Source organism: Theobroma cacao, chromosome 3, assembly GCF_053813885.1.
Source record: "Theobroma cacao isolate CCN51 chromosome 3, ASM5381388v1, whole genome shotgun sequence".
Lineage (NCBI taxonomy): Eukaryota > Viridiplantae > Streptophyta > Magnoliopsida > Malvales > Malvaceae > Theobroma > Theobroma cacao.
Genome location: NC_142641.1, coordinates 35362709 through 35383239, shown reverse-complemented (window position 1 = coordinate 35383239; position 20531 = coordinate 35362709). Strand labels below are relative to the sequence as shown.

Below are 20531 nucleotides of genomic sequence, written 5' to 3'. Positions count from 1 at the left end.
ATTAATTTGATAGTGTCGGTTCATAATTATAATCTAACTAATAGAAAATAGCTTTGCATGTCAAATAATATCTTGAAATTATTAATTTTTTTTTATTTATTTTGTAGATATATTGTTTGATTATTTATTTTTTTATTTAACTTTATATGGTTTGTGGATGTTTATACTTAGTTTTGATCAATAAATAGGAATTTGTTAAATTGTTAGTTATTGAATCTGATAATTTGTTATGTAAGATTATATTTTATTTAGTTCTAATAATTTAGTTTATACTAATGAGAAATGAGTAGTAATTTTTAACAGGTTTTTGGATAAATTTTTCTTCAAAAGATATTTTAAAATACAAAAAATTATCTCACAAAACTTAAGTCTTTTCCAACAACATAATTCCACTAATGATGATATTTAACAATCTTCTAAGTAAAATCATGTCGAATTTGATCTAAATACTTTTTCGACAGATATTACTTTACTTATGACACTATTTTAAAAAATTTCTGAATTTACCCATGATTAAGTTCAGAAGTAAGCTTTATACAAGGCCTATTAAAAGTGATTAAATTAAACCTATAATCGAAAATTTAAAATGCCTTCTTACGTAGATAAGCTTACAAAATTTGGAAACATTTTAATAAGCTTTGATATCATTTTAGATAAAATTTTATATCGAGAATATTCATGAAACTTGACTTAAAAATCTTTATATAAATTCTTCCGTCGCGTGCATATGTGCAAATAATTACAAGAAATTTTCAGAAGTAAGATTGGAAGCAGGACTAACAGGTTAACAAAAAAATTTATCGCTGTTTTTAGCATGTGCTTATTTTTAAAGAGTAACTAAACTGTCAACTTAGAAGTTAGAACACCATATTTATTCTCTTTAATATATATATATATTCATGATGCAAAGATTAAGATATATCTTGTACTGACCTTTGAAGTCATCTTTGGTTCAATGACATGAAAATTAATGACTTTCTCATACATAAAGAATGAAATACAATTATTTACATCTCCTAATGCTCACAAATGAATCATTTATAAAGAATCTCCTGCTTAGCTGCTGAAAAGAATCAGAGCATGCTTCTCCAATGCAAAACTCAAGTCGACATACAACACCTCCATGGTTCCTCCATGGATGCTTGTCACCTGACATGATAACTGATAACTCAAAATACGAACTCCATAGTTCTCAAGTTGCAATCACCTTGCAGATCAACTGTCAGTAATCCATTCTCAGTATTATAGATGAATTCCACTTCCTTCATGTCAACCGTACAAGACCTTGGCTTTGCACTTGAGTAGGTTCCAAATCTGCCACAGCCTCGTCCTTTGATTTTTATTATGCATCCCGAAAGATTCATTGTGCAATCCATAGCTTCCACTGCTCCTCCTGAATTGTACATGTCAAGCAATCCTATGGGAGCAAAACGAACATCCTGACCAAAAACCTGTTTAACATGGTTTATTCATTAGATTTGACACAAACAGAATTCACCAGAAACCAGAAAGGTGGTTGATTTACTAACCCTAATTGGGGAGACGGTATATATTTCACATTTAAGAGTGGCCAATGACACTTTAATATTTCCCTTCTTTGGCAATTTGGATAGAGATCCTGCAATTGACAAAAAACGGTAAATATAGAGATTTTGATTTCAGATTCAGTTTTCCCAGTCAAGTTGAGGGAGCCAAAAGTTAACCTGAATTGAAGGCATACACTGCACAATCTCCATTCCAATTTTCCCCTGCTACCTCTTCAATGAACTCAACATCACAGGGACTCATGTTGCCTGAAATGGATGAAGGTGTGCTTGTCAGGTCTTCAGTTGCTTGTTTCATTGGCCAACTTCCTGCTCCTTGGCAGTTGAAAACACCTATGACTCCAGATAATTTATTCAAGTTCCATATCTTGAGAAGACTGCAAAAGAGTTTATATGTGTGAAAAACTATTGAAATGAAGTTTGTTATAGTTTAAAAGCCTTCCTTGTTTCTTTTTCTTTTTCCCTTCAGCCAATTTAGATTTTTACCTTTTCCCATCCATGACAGGGTCTCTGAATAAACAATCTCGAGTAGGACGGCCAGCGTGTCTAGCTCTTAGTATAGACCCATCAGGCAACACCAGCCTCCTAAGGATTTCAAAATCATGATTCTCTGGCTTGTCACTATAATAATAACAGAAGAAAAGGAACAATGGAAAAAAGAATGTTTAAGTTATTCTCTACTAATACGAGAACAAGAATATTGAGATAAATAAAAATAAAATCATAAGTTATTGTGGCTAACCTTACATATACTGCACACCCGCCTATTGACCTTGCAGCACCATGGAACTCAGCTGTATCATGTTTGCTCTGTCATAAATAGAAAAGAAAGCATGTACATCAGAAACTGCAACTCTGGTTTTAAGCTTCAAATGCAAACAGCAAAAGCATTAAGCACTACAATTGGATAGTAATATGTGATAAGAGCTCTATGTCTATATGAATTTGACTTTTCTGCTTTCTGTGTTCAAGTACCTGGAGAGGCTTAGGTTTTGCAAGTAGAGCAACTATGAAGACTATTATGAAAATGTTTAATATGCATTTCACAAGAATGCGATTCAATAATTATTGTCAATATAAAAGGAAAGCATCCTACATGGAACATGTCCCAGTCTGGCACCACAATCTCCCCAAGAAGTAGACTGTTAAAGGCAACAGAAGCAATATGTAAGGTTTGAAATGTTGGCTCTCGTGGCATGAAATCTTCTGATGCTCTTGCAACCACACTCTTTTTTGAACTGAAATTAAACAACTTCTTATCAGTACTTACATTTCAATTTCCCAACTTGCTAAATATTTTGATTTGATGTTTAAAAAATGAAGAGGAGCAGGTTTACCTGTAAATTGAGTCTGAATTGTGACTCATGCAACAGATTAGGTTATTATCTCTGAAATTTCTTGAAACAGATTGTTCAAGTGCTTGTTGATACTGTCTAGTCAACGACACCCGTCCACCAAATCCAGAACCTAAGGTTTCTATCAAATTCTGGGCATCGACCTTGACACCATCTACACCACTGCTGGAGAGATAGCTATGGAGATCATTATAGAAATCAAATATTTTCTGTGGGTCAATGATCCCTACTCCATACTTCTCCAGGCTGTCCGGGATAATGTCTCTCAGATTCCCTATGATACCAGGTGACTGAACTGGGTAAACAATCTTCGGATTGTACTTTTTCATTGTTTCAGATGATGGGAGGACACCTCCCCAATAGCCTGCTAAAGCATGCCAGACATAGACATACCTGCATTAATAAATAAATTTCATCATAAAATGCTGCAAAAACAACATAAGTCTCTTAGGACCAGAAAGGTTTGGATGTACAGATTTGAAACCTTACTTCAATCCATATTTTCCTTTGATTGTGTCAATGAACTCATGAAGACCATCGCACCCAGCATCTGATCCTGAACTCTTGAACTTACTGTTTTCTTTGATATCTACTAATCTAGTTGCAAATCTGTCAAACGACAAAGCAGCAAGGAGAATAATTAGCAAAGAGAGGCAAATGACTTGCATGCATTAGCATTGACAAGGAATGTCTATCAAATCACAAAGAGGACTTACTGTGTCCCTTCAATAAGTGGTTCTCCCTCTTTGCGGAACTCATTTACTGTATCTTGCCATCCATCGTCAATGACTAGGAATTTTGGGGAACAGCCTCCATCCGAGAAACTGTCCAGAAACAGAACACTGATCACATTGCTCTTTGGAAGTTTGTGACAATTATAGAGCAATTTGTTTCATGTAGCTTAGTGAAATGATTTTTTGAGTTAATTATAGTACCTTTGAAGACCCTCTTTGATGCCCTGAGGATTGACTTCAGTGTAAAAGGCATCCCAAGTGCACCACCCAAACCAGTCCAAATGTGCAGGGATCTGTAAATCAAAACACATCAAATTTATCAATGGCAAGAACGTTTATCTATTGACTTGCATTAGTTAAATCGTTTGAGATTAAGTACCTTCTTGTTTTCAATGTGACTAAAAGTGCCCTTGTGCTTCTCCAATATCCTACATAGACACAAAGAATGCAGGAAGGAATTTCAGCTTGTGCGGATATTAAATGTCAAATGACAACAAAATGCTCTAAAGGAAATATTGACTACTTCTGTTCTTATTTGAGCATACTTGATGGAGTTCTTGATGAGCTCAAATGGATTGTCCCCTGAATTTATGAACACTGGCTCCAATATTTGTGAGGTCTGGACATTGGCATCACCTGAAGTATCATACAGCAGAGTACTCTTAAGTCTACAACACAACCAAAATATAGAATACTTAAATTTGGTTCTCATATAGAGATCCAACAAAAATTGACAGAATCACAAACTAACCACTTTCCACACAAAACTGGAGCTCATTTGCAGAAGTCCCTTGCAAACTTGTTCGAAATTCTCCATCCAAGACAGGCAAGAAGAGGATATAGAACGTGTTTTCAGTGGCTGGATCAGAAGAAATTCCATCATCCACAGCAGACTCTTCTCTTACTTCCAAAAGAAGCATTTGAGTCTCCATGGGAATTTCACTACCAGATTCCCCATATCGCGGTATCATCCACCATATTTTGAATCTAAAGAGACACAAAAGCTTGTATCCCCTGTAGTGGCGAAGCAGAGATCAAATGAAATTCATGAGGAACAGAAAACATGAGACAACATGCAACATACAAGAGAAACAGCAGAGAGATTGTCGTGTTAAAAAAACCACCGCAAGTCCAACATATTGTCACAGATTTTCAAATTTCAATATGCTTCATTAAATTTCTCGCTGATCCCATAATTCCTCGGTTACCGAGAAACTATGATAGAGAAACAGATATGCATTGAACATGTTGAGAAAGCTGGAAACTTACTCCAGAACCCCAAGAGTGAAAACATGGCGAGAACTGGGAATTCCTGAAGTCGCACCCAGAAAAGCGGATCCACGACTTCCCTGAGAAACGATTATGTTCTTTGGAACCTTAGTCAGCACCACCTTGCCCCTGACCAAGAGGCAGCCATCTTTGACACAGGGCGTTGCTGTGATTGTCATTGGGATGCGGTAATGCTTACAAAACTACACTAGCTTCTAAAGCCAGAGACACCAATGGAAACTTGAAGGGAGATTTCGAGGTAATCAAAATAAAGAAGAAACTAGAAAGAAATGATACACAGACGAGTTTACCAACGTCCAGAACTTAGCTATTTATATGTGTCCTTTCTTGGGCTAAAAGGGAAACGTTGGTTTGATGTAAACTTTTCGTATCTCACCCAGGTGCAAATAAATGTCAAATCGAAGAAGCAAACCGCGTGGTTAGACTTACAGATATTGTTTTTCACGTGTTGGATAATGGCATTGGCTACGCCTGCGCCAATGGAAAAAAAAAGGACTGAAGGGAGTTCGAGGAAGGTCAACACTGAGGACGTTTTGCTTTGGTATTGGCTCCTCTTCAGTTACAGCTGCCAAGTGGTAAATGCCACGTCAACGACACATCATTCTTGCTAAGAATGACCTCCCTCAACAAAAGCCCCTTATCTAGTAATTTAATTCCTGCTGTTGACCTTTCATTACATCAAAACCTTTTGCTGCTGCTGATTAGTATTATTTTTCTTTGCAACTTTGCGAAGAATACTTCCATCGTTGACAAAGAAACAGAGAGAGAACCTAACAGATAAAAATAACGCGCAAATCAGGATCTAGCACCAACAAGGCAACGACAAAAGAAAACGGAAACTTCAGTATTGAATTTGCTTGAAGCTCATAAGCGACGGCTGGCAATTAATCTGGAAACTTCGGAATAGATTAGGACGTGCAGTCAACCAACGTGGCAGTGAGTAAGATCAAGGTGCTTCGTCTCTCATGCAAACAAATTGGAAAGCCATACCAAGGCCATCATTCATGTAGGGGGGACATGGGTTCTAACTTTGATGGGATTCGTTGTATTCCATATTTCCCATTATTCAACAAATGACAAATTAAGAAACTCTATTTTATTTTCTTGTGAGTTTTTTTCGGAAGTACTCACTGACTTACATACTAGCCTCTGTCGTGCCTAATTTAATAAAGATGGATGTTTAATTTTGAAGAGTAGAGGATGCCAGTAAGATTTTTTAACTTACGTAACAGGATAGTATAGTATAAATTAATGATGTAGAGTGAGTGCTATACGTACTCAGCCAATTTAACAATCGCAAGCCTACATCTAAGTCTTGCTAGTTTTTTTTCACATTCTTAGGATATATAAACTGATTAGTAAGGCTTTTTTTCTCAGCGCACGGTAAGGTAATTTTACTAATGTACACCGAATCTCCAAAAACCTAGTTCAGCCTCTTGACCACCTTTACACGGAGGTGGACGTAGTTGGTGACCCTTCACCAAATTCTGGGGGAGGCTTTCCCTTATTTGTTGATCATGTGGGATCTAGAAAGATCCGGTCTGGGCCGAAAACTGAAGATCCTAGAAGTCAACCTGTGGATACTCTGCCTCAAAACCAAAATGTACTACTTGGTGCTTTTCCTCGTTTGTCTTATCGTCATGTTCTATTTAATGAAAATCAAGAACATGATACGAATGGGGAAGCCTTTGATGATGAAGAAGAGGAGGTTGAAGTGCCTAAGTCTGATGAGGAAGATACTGATCGGAAGATTGGTGGTCCTTATATTCAATTCACAAGGGAAGAGAAGCTACGCATTTGGAAACCTTGGAAAAATACCCTAATAGTCAAACTATTGGGTAGAAACATTAGCTACACCTATCTTTGTACAAGGGTCAAACAGATGTGGGCTTTGCTTGGTGATTTCCAAGCGGTTGATCTTGAGAACGGACTCTATTGTTTTCGTTTTGACAACAAATCTGATTATCTTCAAGTGCTAACGGATGGACCGTGGATCATAGCAGATCATTATCTCACTGTTCGAAGATGGTGCCTAGGATTTAGATCAGATGAAGCCTCAGTCGAATCGGTAGCAACATGGGTTTGCCTACCTGGGATGCCTCTTGAATACTATGATAGGGAGATATTGGATAAGATAGGTGATAGGATTGGAAAATCAGTCAAGATTGACCGAACTACCTCTTCCCAATCGAAAGGGAAATTTGCTAGACTATGTGTGGAAATTGATCTCAAGAAACCACTTATACCAAAAATCTTCATTGGAGGCAGGTGGCAAAAAATCGAATATGAAGGACTGAAAATGTTATGCTTTCATTGCGAGAAATTTGGGCATAGTGAAGAGGGATGTGTCATGAAGCAGCAAGAAAAAAAGGGATTATCTGAAGAACAAGCGTTGAAACTATCAGAGTCTCATAAAGTTGTTCAAAAGGATTATGAAACAGCCAAGTATGGTCCCTGGATGGTTGTGAAGCAGAATAACAGAAAACCTAAAATGCAAAAGGCCAAAGCAGCCATACAAATGGAAAAACCGCAACCTATTTCCAACTTGGGTTCTCAGTTTGTTGTGTTGGACAATGAAGATATGGAACAGAATGAAGATGTGGTGATACTTGAGACTACAAAGAATGCTACTATAATGCCAGAAATGAGTAGAACAAAAAAGAGCATGACTGCAACTTATACAAAAGAGCAACTCAAGGAAAACTTGCAATCTTCCGCAAGTGTGTCGAATAGAGACCTTACATCTTTATCTAAGGTTAAAGGCAAAAAGCAAGTCCCTGAAGAGCCAAAAATAACCTTCTCTAGTGGCACTATTAAGCTTACCAGACAATCAAATCCTGAGATGGTTGAAAATGTGGTACAAGGAGCCCCATCATCACCTCCATTACAAATTCAACACTAAAAAATAGCCATGTACTTGGAAAGTGGTAGAGAAAAAAATGAACAAAGTGTTGGAGTTAACGGTGCAGCTCATGAAAAGTTAACAGAACCAATGGAAGATGATAACCCTATTACTCAAGGAACAAATGATATCTTAAACTCCATGGAGCTTGAAAGTAATGAAGTCGTTGCTATGCAGGTCTCTTTGACCTAATTCTTTATTTAATCTTTATTTATTATTCTCTTATACATGTTAAATATTATGAACTGGAATGTTAAAGGCACAGCCTCTCGCAGGTGCTGTAGAAATATTAAGAGCCTGGTTAAATTACATAAAATTCATATATTTATTCTCTTTAGGCCTCGAATATCAGGGATGGGAGCTGATAAAATGTGTCGCAAGTATGGCTTCCAAAATTATTTCAGAGTAGAAGTAAATGGCTACTCAGGAGGCATTTGGGTGTTTAAGAATGCTGAAGTGATTGAAGTTGAAGTCCTAGCTTACTCATCTCAATTAATCCACTTGCTTGTAAACCCATCTAAAGAGCAATGGTTACTCACAGCAATTTATGGTAGTCCATTAACGAATGAGTGAAAACATTTATGGGACTCTTTATGTTAAACCATATTCTATAAAATAATTATGACTTCATTTACATGCTCAATAGAATGTTTACATATTTAGGAAGTTCGAGAAATTGTTAAAAGACGATATTGCCCCTAATGGTACCATTAAGTCGATTAAGCCTCGAACTAGTTCAAATAGGAATTTTAAGGTGAAATTAAGAGTTTCACAGTTTAGGGATGACTCAAAATGGTAATTCGGAGTTCGAGGATCAATTTGGAGTCAAATCGAAATTTTCACTATCTAGGGGTAAAATGGTCATTTACCACTTGGGGACAAATGAGAATTTTTAGAAAATATTTTTTGGCCCCATTTGACTTATTGGAGTATGATTTGAGTATTGGAGTATGATTTGAAGTTTAGAAGTCAAAAATTTTAATTCTGGTATAATTTGGAGTATAGGGGCGAAATGGTAATTTTGCCACCCCGGGGGTAAATCGGTAAATTTTCACCCCCGACACTTATCAAGATCAAGGGATTTTATTCATCATAGAAATGGATAAACATGAGAAATGTGTGGTGGAGAATTAAAGAATTAAAAGTCAAATATTTAAAATTTGAACCAATAAGGAAATGTCATGTGTCATGTTTTTATTATTTTATTATTTCTTTATAAAAAGACAAAAAATCAGCCCATTTCTCCCATAGTGATCAGCCAAACCAGAAGAGAAGAGAAACCAAGGAAGAACAAACCCTAGGTGGGAAAAATCAAAGAGAAAGTGTTAGAATTTAAGGATTTGATCAAGCAAAAATAAAATTTCTTTGATTTTGCTAGTGATTTACCTTACCCATGCATTTTTCCTTAATTTTCATGTTTAAATTACATGTTTTCATGATGAATTCATGGCTGATCAAAATGGATATGGAGAGAGAATGATCTTGGATTGGTTTGATTTTAGGTATGTTAGTGTTTTTAGGTGATTAATGATGTGTAGCATGAAAACAAGTGAAGAAAACCATCAAAGGTTTGGAACCCATCAATAGCCGAATTCTATAAGTGAATAATAAGGAAGAATGAGATGTTATTCTAGGTGATTTGATTAAGAAATAATAGTTTTTGGTGTAGGAATTAATGAATTATGGAGAGAAAATTAAGTAGGAAAAATCACGGAGTTAGCGTACCATTGTTGGCCGAAAGTTCCAAGAAGAAGAGTGAAGATAAATTTGCCTAATTGTGTGTTAATTAGTTGTGCTTGGTGAATTGAGGGATTGGAAAAGAAATGGAGCAAGTTGGAGTGAAATTGGACGCATTGGCCTATTTATCGGATGAAAAATCGACTTAGGCCAATACCGGGTCTAGATGGCTACCCGTGCATTTTTCATTTCATATCATGCATATATATCGAGCCTGAAATAGCTTATGACTATTAGACACAATTTAATTGGAATATGTGTCATGGATTATGGTTAGGTGGTGAGCCATTGGATACGGGTAAAGGACTGTACCAGCGGACTGAAAATAGGAGTATTTCTACTCCTAATACTGTGAGTGAACTTATTATCGTCTTAATTATCTATAGTAGTTTTATACAATTGTGTGATTTTATGAAAAATGGGTTTAAATAGTAAATTGCTATGTTTTAGGAGAAATTGTGATTTTATAAAATGATTTTATAAATTTTCTGAAAAATCGAATACTGATTTTGAAAATAGAGTAATTGGAGACTGCCTACTTGTGTTGTAAAATTATGATTTGAATTAAATAGCTTGTGATAAATTGGCATGATTGGCTGAATTTATACTTGTGTTGAAAAATATGAACTGTCTGTTTTGCCTTGATAAATTGGTTAGTAATGTAATTGCCATGCTATGCCATTGAGATTTGATCAATTGGTGGATTAAAGATTAGCTACTGCCGTGGTGGGGGGTTCCGTGGACCAGCCTATTAAAGGGGCACGGTAAACTTCTTTATATTCTCACCTTGGTCGTAGAGGGGCGTAGGGTATCTCCTGAGGTGGGCTTTCTGAGTGCACTTCACGTTAACCACCACGTGAGAGTGAGACTCAGCCAACGCCAAGGAACGGCTGTGATGTTCAACGAAAAATGTATTTTATGCGAAATATGAATTTTTAACAGCCTTGACGGTCTCAGTGGGATACCTTGACGAAGTACTCACGAGAATGATTTTGGCAAGAGCCAAGTTTTGAGAAATTCACGAGTCATATTGATTATTTGGTTGAAATGAATATTCGTGTTGTGACAAATTTGCTAAAATGAACTATTTTTAATTGTCTCACTTTACTCACCTTTAGATAGTTTAGTGTCTGTTTACTCACTGGGATTATGTAATCATAATCTCACCCCTCTTCCTATCCATTTTTCAGGCTTAGGACAGTTTGTTGATAGTTGATTAAGACGGGAATTAATTTCGGAGTTTCATCCTAGAAAGTAAGGGTTCGTAGCCCTACACCTTCTTGGTCAGTTGGGGGCCTACGTGTCACTGTAAAAGTAATTTTATACTTCAGTTATCTAATTTAAAGTATGTATGAACATATTTATCTTTTACACCATGTTTTTGGCGAGTTTTGGTATTTCAAAAAAAATGACAAAAATGCCCCTGTGAGCCAAAAAATAATATTTTATTATTTTGATTTGAAAATGACTTATGATTTCTTGAAATACGAGATTTGATAACTATTGCTCACCGGGGATGTGCAAAAGCTGATACGAGAGCCTTGCGAGGTTTCGATCGGCATTCGGGGTGAAGAATATCTGTCGAGGCTTCACGGCGGTTGTCACAGGCTCGATGAGAGTTCCAGGTCGTGACAATTTAGAGTGTTATCAGAGCATGGTTTAAAGATCAAAGATTTTGATTTTAAAGCTTTGGATTTTAAAGTTTTCGGTTTCAAAGTTGTTTTAAGAAATCTACACTGACACTGCGTGGCCCCGAGTTAGGTTAAGTCAGGTTAGATTGAATAGGATGAGATGAATTTGAAAATATCTATTTTACTTATTATATGTGATAAGCACAAGAGGATATAAATGGTCATGAAAATTGTGACGTAAGCTTGAAGGAAAACCAAACGGTTGAGAATGATTAGTGTAGTAATCTTAAATATAGATGAATAACATTGATCAAGTAAACTCCAATAGCCACCGTGTCGCGGTGCTAAGAACACTTCATGTCTAGGACGCATGAATAAAATGAGACAGATGTGAAGTTGAATTCACGAGTTGACCTAAGGTCATTGAACTTGATTCTAAATTTTGGTAATTGGAGTTTTAAGGTTTTGGAAGGTATCGATATGAATGAGTTAAAGCTGAAATGGTTAAAGGCGTTTCCTTCAGGGGAAGTAAAAGGTCTGGGGTTCGATACTTAGTGTATGCGGTCCTGTAGGGTCGGGAAGCCAAGGGGATCGATACAGATATAACAATACCTTAGAGTGGGCCCCGAAAAGAATGCCACATAAATGGCTAAGTTACGGGTTAAGTGATCACATGTTGTGAGACATAAGTTTAAGATAGATATCCCTAAGGAAATACTCAAGAGAAGTTCTGCCGTGGATCTTGTAAAAGCAAGCACTAAGTTATGTGATTATAAAAAGGAAGTTATAAGTTGAGAGTGATATTAGTATTAATATTGAAATGTACTTGAGGAAAATCTAGTTTTAAGTCTTGCAATTTTAAGTACAATTTGTAAATTGGTTAAGAAAGAATGATGTTATATTCGTATGAAAGAGTGGAACTTTATTAAGGAAGTGTATGGAAAAGCATAAGAGAATATATGAGTTTGACTTACTATAAGAGGGCAAAAGTTGGATGGCCATGAATGGCTTGTAGGTAACCCAGGAATGTATAGGTAAGTGTGCAAGGGAGCTATGATCGATAGATAAGGGTAGAACTTTAATGATGAGACAGTGTTCGCTGCGTTAGACCTTGAACTATAAAATATGGATATGTATCCACCTTATGAATACTCTGATGTGATAAATTCGAAAGACTTTTCGCAATGAGAAAACATTAAAGCTTAAGGAGCAAATGGCTATACAGTCAGGTTAGACTCATGACTAACATGTCACATAAGTATGAGGATGGGATACAAAGCAATATAGAGGCATGAAAGATGATTGAGGACAAAGGGATGACTCTGAGGAATTGTGATATTGCATCGTATTCAATGATCAAATCAAGGTAGATCTTGGAAGCATAAATGGGATTATAAGGCATATACACATATGTGGGGTTGATATTGTGATCAACTAAAATGAAGAATGATTTTTAGTGAATTAAGATTCAAACTTAATATATGATGAGTGATATAGGTAGTACAATGATAAGAAATTTTATCAGAAATTGAACTATGTGAACATAAGAGACTTTGAGAAATAGTCAAGGAGATAATATCAAGGAAATATAATCTATAGCATAGTTAAGCTGTACGAGATGGATTAATATGATTAAGAAGATTGATATTTTATACCTGTGAAATAAACAGGAAGTATGTGGAAATAATAGAAGAAAATACCCTACATTTTCTTTGAGTTTGATAAGTGAAATTTTGAGAATAAAATTTTATTTTAAGGGGGGTAGTGTTGTCAAACCCTGTTCTATAAAATAATTACGACATTATTTACATGCTCAATAGAATGTTTGCATATTTAGGAAGTTTGAGGAATTGTTAAAAGATGATATTGCCCCTAATGGTACCATTAAGTCGATTAAGCCTCGAACTAGTTCAAATAGGAATTTTAAGGTGAAATTAAGAGTTTCACAGTTCATGGATGACTCAAAATGGTAATTCGGAGTTCGAGGATCAATTGGAGTCAAATCGAAATTTTCACTATCTAGGGGCAAAATGGTTATTTACCACTTGGGGACAAAATGGAAATTTTTAGAAAAGATTTTTTGGCCCCATTTGACTTATTGGAGTATGATTTGAGTATTGGAGTATGATTTGAAGTTTAGAAGTGAAAAATTTTAATTCCGGTATAATTTGGAGTATAAAGGCGAAATGATAATTTTGCCACCCCGAGGGCAAATCGGTAAATTTTCACCCCCAACACTTGTCAAGACCAAGGGATTTTATTCATCATGGAAATGGATAAACATGAGAAATGTGTGGTGGAGAATTAAAGAATTAAAAGTCAAATATTTAAAATTTGAACCAATAAGGAAATGCCATGTGTCATGTTTTTATTATTTTATTATTTCTTTATAAAAAGGCAAAAAATCAGCCCATTTCTCCCATAGTGATCAGCCAAACCAGAAGAGGAGAGAAACCAAGGAAGAACAAACCCTAGGTGGGAAAAATCAAAGAGAAAGTGTTAGAATTTAAGGATTTGATCAAGCAAAGGTAAAATTTCTTTGATTTTGCTAGTGATTTACCTTACCCATGCATTTTTCCTTAATTTTCATGGTTAAATTACATGTTTTCATGATAAATTCATGGCTGGTCAAAATGGATATGGAGAGAGAATGATCTTGGATTGGTTTGATTTTTAGGTATGTTAGTGTTTTTAGGTGATTAATGATGTGTAGCATGAAAACAAGTGAAGAAAACCACCAAAGGTTTGGAACCCATCAATAGCCGAATTCTCTAAGTGAATAATGAGGAAGAATGGGATGTTATTCTAGGTGATTTGATTAAGAAATAATAGTTTTTGGTGTAGGAATTAATGAATTAAGGAGAGAAAATTACGTAGGAAAAATCACAGAGTTAGCGTACCATTGTTGGCCGAAAGTTCCAAGAAGAAAAGTGTAGATAAATTTGCCTAATTGTGTGTTAATTAGTTGTGCTTGGTGAATTGAGGGATTGGAAAAGAAATGGAGCAAGTTGGAGTGAAATTGGACACATTGGCCAATTTATCGTAGTAAAATCGACTTAGGCCAATACCGGGTCTAGATGGCTACCCGTGCATTTTTCATTTCATATCATGCATATATATCGAGGCTGAAATAGCTTATGACTGTTAGACACAATTTAATTGGAATATGTGTCATGGATTATGGCTAGGTGGTGAGCCATTGGATACGGGTAAAGGACTGTACCAGCAGACTGAAAATAGGAGTATTTCTACTCCTAATACTGTGAGTGAACTTATTATTGTCTTAATTATCTAGAGTAGTTTTATTCAATTGTGTGATTTTATGAAAAATGGGTTTAAATGGTAAATTGCTATGTTTTAGGAGAAATTGTGATTTTATAAAATAATTTTATAAATTTTCTGAAAAATCGAATACTGATTTTGAAAATAGAGTAATTGGACATTGCCTACTTGTGTTGTAAAATTATGATTTGAATTAAATGGCTTGTGATAAATTGGCATGATTGGCTGAATTTATACTTGTGTTGAAAAATATGAACTGTCTGTTTTGCTTTGATAAATTGGTTAGTAATGTAATTACCATGCTATGCCATTGAGATTTGATCAATTGGTGGACTAAAGATTAGCTACTGCAGTGGTGGGGGGTTCCGTGGACCAGCCTATTAGAGGGGTACGGTAAACTATTTTATATTCTCACCTCGATCGTAGAGGCGCGTAGGGTATCTCCTGAGGTGGGCTTTTTTAGTGCACTTCACGTTAACCGCCACGTGAGAGTGAGACTCAGCCAACGTCAAGGAACGGCTATGATGTTCAACGAAAAATGTGTTTTATGCGCAATATGAATTTTTAACAGCCTTGGCGGTCTTAGTGAGATACCTTGACGAAGGTACCCGCGAGAATGATTTTGACAGGAGCCAAGTTTTGAGAAATTCACGAGTCATATTGATTATTTGATTGAAATAAATATTCGTGTTGTGAAAAATTTGCTAAAATGGACTATTTTTAATTGTCTCCCTTTACTCGCCTTTAGATAGTTTAGATGGTGTCTGTTTACTCACTGGGATTATGTAATCATAATCTCACCCCTCTTCCTATCCATTTTTCAGGCTTAAGACAGTTTGTTGATAGTTGATTAAGACGAGAATTAATCTCGGAGTTTCATCCTAGAAAGTAAAGGTTCGTAGCCCTACACCTTCTTGGTTAGTTGGGGGCCCACATGTCACTGTAAAAGTAATTTTATACTTCAATTATCTGATTTAAAATATGTATGAACATATTTATCTTTTACACCATGTTTTTGGAGGGTTTCGGTATTTTTGAAAAAAAAAATGACGAAAATGCCTCTGTAAGCTAAAAAATAATATTTTATTATTTTAATTTGAAAATGACTTATGATTTCTTGAAATGCGAGATTTGATAACTATTGCTCACCGGGGATGTGCAAAAGCTGATACGAGAGCCTTGCGAGGTTTTGATCGGCATTCGGGGTGAAGAATGTCTGTCGAGGCTTCACGACGGTTGTCACGAGCTCGATGGGAGTTCCGGGTCGTGACACTTTAAAACTGGCAAGCAATGATTGTAGGAGACTTTAATCAAGTAGTCTTTCCAGACGAAAAATAGGGAAGAAAGAACGTGAATTTAACTTAGTGCAACCAATTACTCAATTGCATGAGTTACTATAATTTATATGATTTAGAAGTGTCTGGGGTCAAGTTCACATGGTGGAATAAAAAAGAAGGTTTAGATTATACCCCGGTCCGTTTGGACAGAGTCTTTGTCAATGATAGATGGCATGTTATGTTTCCCAATGCTGTTGCTATTAATCTACCCCAGACACATTCCAACCACCATCTAGTTCTAGTACGGTGCACTTTTTCATCAATGCTGCCTGATTTGAATAAATTCATATTTGAAGAGGCGTGGATGTCTCATCCGAGCTTTGAAGATTTTTTGGGGTCGCATTAGACATTTGAAAATAATGATACAAGTACTTCATTGGAACAATTGGCTTCTAACTTAAAAACTTGGAGCAAAACCCACTTTGTAAACATTCTCAGAACGAAGAGGAGACTTATAGCAAGACTTACAGGAATTCAAAAGCAGTTAGATAAGGGACCAAATGATTACGTCCAGAATCTTGAATTCTCTTTTATTGAAGAATACAATCTAGTTCTCTATTAAGAAGAAGTAATATGGCAACAACGAGCAAAGTTAAACTGGATTAAATACGGTGATGGAAATACCAAGTTTTATCATGCCATGGTGAAGAGTAAATAGAGGAGGAAACATAACTTTACCTTCAAAAGGGAAGACAATACCTGGTGCACGGAACCATCGAAAATTGAAAATCTAGTAGTTAGTTTTTTCATGAATTTATACACAGATGGTGGGATTCGCAAAACTCTTTTGACAGATCCAAATTGGAGATTAGATATTGAAAAATCATCAACACTGGCCATGCCTCTTATGGGTGAAGAAATTAAATGGGCTCTTTTGCAATGAATCCCAACAAAAGTCCAAGATATGATGGGTTTCCTGCAAGCTTCTTTTAGAAAAATTAGAAGATTATTGGTAATGACCTTATTAAATTTGCACAAGATGCTTACCTAAGAGGTTCCTTTCCACCATCATTGAACCACACACTTATTACTCTCATCCCTAAAGTGGAAAGAATAGAGAAGGTGAGCTAATTTCGCCCTACAAGCCTATGTTCAGTTCCATTGAAATTGCTCAGCAAAATTCTTGTAAATCGCTTACGACCAATACTGACAAAGCTAATTAGAAATACCCAGAGCAGCTTTATTCTGGGGCGACAAGCATCTGATAATATCATTGTAGTGCAAGAGGCCATTCATACAATGCGAATTATGAAAAGAAAGAAAGGAGCTTTGGCGATCAAAATCGACTTAGAAAAAGCTTATGATAGAGTTAAGTGGTATTTTCTTCAAGAGGTCCTTATAGAGATAGGCCTTCCCTCGAAATGGATGTCGTTAATTATGCATATTGTCCAAACCCCCACATTTTCTATCTTATGGAATGGTAAGCAATCGAAAAGATTTGAGCCATTAAGAGGCATCAGGCAGGATGATCCACTATCTCCCTATCTCTTTGTACTATGTTTGGAGAAATTGTCACAATTAATTAATGAAAAAGTTACACTGGGGAACTAACAACCTCTTTTATTGACAAAAAATGGATCGACTCTTTCTCATGTATGTTTTACAGATGACATTATGCTACTTGGAACAACTACTCAGACTCAAGGACAAGTTATGATGCTGGTTATTCAAAAGTTTTGTTCAGCATCAAGACAAAAATTAAGTCTTGAGAAATCCAAAATGCTTGTCTCCTCAAATGTCCACTCATCCAAAGCTAAAGCGTTAAGTCATGTTGCTTGCATTAGCCTCACAAAAGATTTCGGTAAATATTTAGGGACCCCGATGCTTCATGGTAGGATTACAAAAGCCATTTATTCTGATTTACGCAGCAAGTAGAGAGGAAGCTTGAATAGTGGAGTAATAAATTCCTTTCAATGGCAGGGAGAGTCTCTTTAGGGCAAACAGTTACTAGTACAATGCTTCGTACATTATGCAAACCACATTAATCCCAGACAACGTGGCCATGGAAATCAATAAGTTGAATAGGAATTTCATCTGGGGTCAGGTAGGTGGAATGAGGAAGATCCATGCGATAAACTAGAACACCCTTTGTTTACCCAAAGAACTTAGAGGTTTATAGATTAGAGAGACTAGAAAATTTAATTTGGATTTACTTGCCAAGCTTGACTGGCAATTGTGGCAAGGAAAAGACTCTTTATGGGCTGAAATCTTGCAGAAGAAATATTTGAGGCATCACAACCTTTTTTTAAATCCAGGCTAAATCATCTAATTCTCACACTTGGCGTAGCATATTAAAAAGCAAGAAAGTTCTTGCAGGGGGTTTGGAAAAGGTAGTAAATAATGGTCTTCATACAAAATTCTAGTTGGACTCCTGATTGCCCTGTGGCCCGTTAATTAACTTTGTTGTCAGAGACTTGTCCCTAGTTGAAATAGAATTACTAATAGCATGTTTCTGTGATGAATATGGAAACTAGGACTTAGATTCCCTTACAGATATCTTACCAATGCAGGTTCTTCAAAAGATTGCTTCATATTCCATTCATCCTAGAAATATCAAAAATGACAAATGCTTTTGGACTTAAACAAGTAGTGGAGAATTCTTTGTAAAATCTGCCCATGAAAGTCAATCTGCAACAAATTTGTTTGAGAAGAATAAATGGAGATAGGTATGGCACTTAATGAGTTGCAGGAAGGTCAAAATGTTTATTTGGCGTGTTTTACATGAATCTCTTCCAACAGTAGCATGGGTTTTTTTTTTATATATATAATTGGGAGAGGGGGATTCGAACCCTACTCTTTAGGTAGGGGGATTATGCACCAACCAATGAGCCAAATGCTCGGGTGCTCCAACAGTAGCATGGTTGATGTCAAGGAACTTAGGCCCTTCGAGTGTTTGCAGTAGATGTAATAATGATATAAAAAATCTCATACATGCTCTGCGAGATTGCCCCTTATCTAGAGACACATGGTTAGCAATTAAACCAAATTTGACTTCTGGGGATTTTTTTGGGTTAGACTTGCAGACATGGATCCAATCAAATATGACTAGCAATGTCCTCCATGATGCTCTGCCCTGGAGTGGTATCTTCATTCATACACTTTGGATGCTCTGGCATTGGAGAAACTTGAGTATATTTGAAACAGATTTTCAATGGCCGGCTAATGCATCACAAAAGGTATCGCTGAAAGCCAAGGAAGCTTGGGATATTTTGCATTACTGTGAGTTGAACACGAGCTATGAACTCCCTGTAATCTGGGTTAAACCAAATCCTTCTTATGTGAAGCTGAATGTGGATGGTAGTGTGAAAGGGCAACCAAGGAATGTTGTTGTTGGAGGTTTAGTCAGGGATGAAAAGGGAAACTAGCTATTGGGTTTTGCTTTCAATATAGGTACTTCCTTCTCCCTTGGAGCAGAACTTTTGGCAATTTTAAAAGGTCTTGAACTATGTTGGAACAGAGGCTTTAGGAAGGTCTTGGCAAAAACGGATTCTAAACTTGCTATTCAGAGGGTAAACCAATTAGGCTCTCACCTGGACCCATATTCCAACATTGTGGAGACAATACAAGATCTTCTCCAACGAGATTGGTCTTGCTCACTCACTAACGTATTCCGTGAAGCAATTAGTTGTGCAGACTAGATGGCAACTAACCACAATAATCTTCCATTAGGACTACATATATTTGAGACTCCCCCGTCTGATATGTCTTCTCTATTGTTAGTTGATAAATTAGGTGTTGAGATTGGATGGCCTAGACTCTTGTAATTTGTTTTTTATAAATTAGATTCCTCCCTTATAAAAAAAAATATAATGGAGTAAGAGAGCCTGTTTCTGAATATATAGAAAAAGACTTCTTCTTCTCTCATTGTTCTTATCTATTTTTGGGAAATTTCTTCTAAAAATTTCGACAAGGATAAGTTTACAGGATAAGACTGCATCGGGATCAATTTACATATTGAATTTACAGCTAACTACAAGTTTGTTGTGCTGCAATACTATCTTGTGAAGTTTCTGCTTATTTACATGAGTTCTAGTCTTTATTTAGCAGCCCACATTTATGCTTTAGTGCTGATCTGCTGTTCCTTCAATGCTTTGCTTTATCTGTTATTCTTCATGTTTAAGTGCTGATCTATATCTAATTTAGTAGCTTGCTAGAATATATATATATATATATATATGCCTTTGTTGTTCACGTGGAAAGTGATAAGCGGACTTTTCTTCTAAAGGACTGTCAACTTTCGCCCCAATGCTCTTCAACTGTTTTCCTAACTTCTACGGTTCTACCACACACATACTGTTTTTGTTCCTCCTATTAAAATTTGAGCAAATACTTTGATTGGAATGCTACAGACAGTCATGATACCAATCATTTGTACTCAACAGAAAAATTGCATAGGCAAAAATGGTTACAATTAAATTAAATTAAATAATTATGAAACTGATTATTATTATTATTATTCTTAAATTTTATTAACCTTTTTTTGGAAAAATTGCTTTTGTTCTTGGGAAAAAGGCAGTATATATTTTAGCCTATCACATTTCTATTTTCTTTGTTTGGCATGAGAAGTCTAGGTAAGGGCACTTGAGTGAAAGTTACACTATTGTAAATACATCTTATTATACTTTTTAGATTATGGTTCAAATCCATTACCAATTATATACTTAACTGTTTTCCTTTTAATATATAGATTTTATTCAACATAACTTCTGACCCCTCACC

General features: G+C 35.9%; 1 protein-coding gene across 1 annotated transcript; it reads right to left on the bottom strand.

Annotated features, from left to right (window-relative positions):
• Nucleotides 1–946: 946 nt before the first annotated feature.
• Nucleotides 947–5210, bottom strand: LOC18604994 (putative galactinol--sucrose galactosyltransferase 2). Its single transcript, XM_007037730.3, has 14 exons — nucleotides 4903–5210; nucleotides 4385–4647; nucleotides 4179–4269; nucleotides 4013–4061; nucleotides 3835–3926; nucleotides 3616–3723; nucleotides 3389–3508; nucleotides 2882–3292; nucleotides 2641–2782; nucleotides 2287–2354; nucleotides 2031–2165; nucleotides 1704–1921; nucleotides 1530–1618; nucleotides 947–1451 (listed from the first exon to the last, which is right to left on the bottom strand). The coding sequence occupies exons 1-14, from the start codon at nucleotides 5079–5081 to the stop codon at nucleotides 1170–1172; spliced, it is 2247 nt and encodes a 748-aa protein (XP_007037792.3). The 5' UTR covers nucleotides 5082–5210; the 3' UTR covers nucleotides 947–1169.
• Between the last annotated feature and the right edge of the window lie 15321 nt (nucleotides 5211–20531).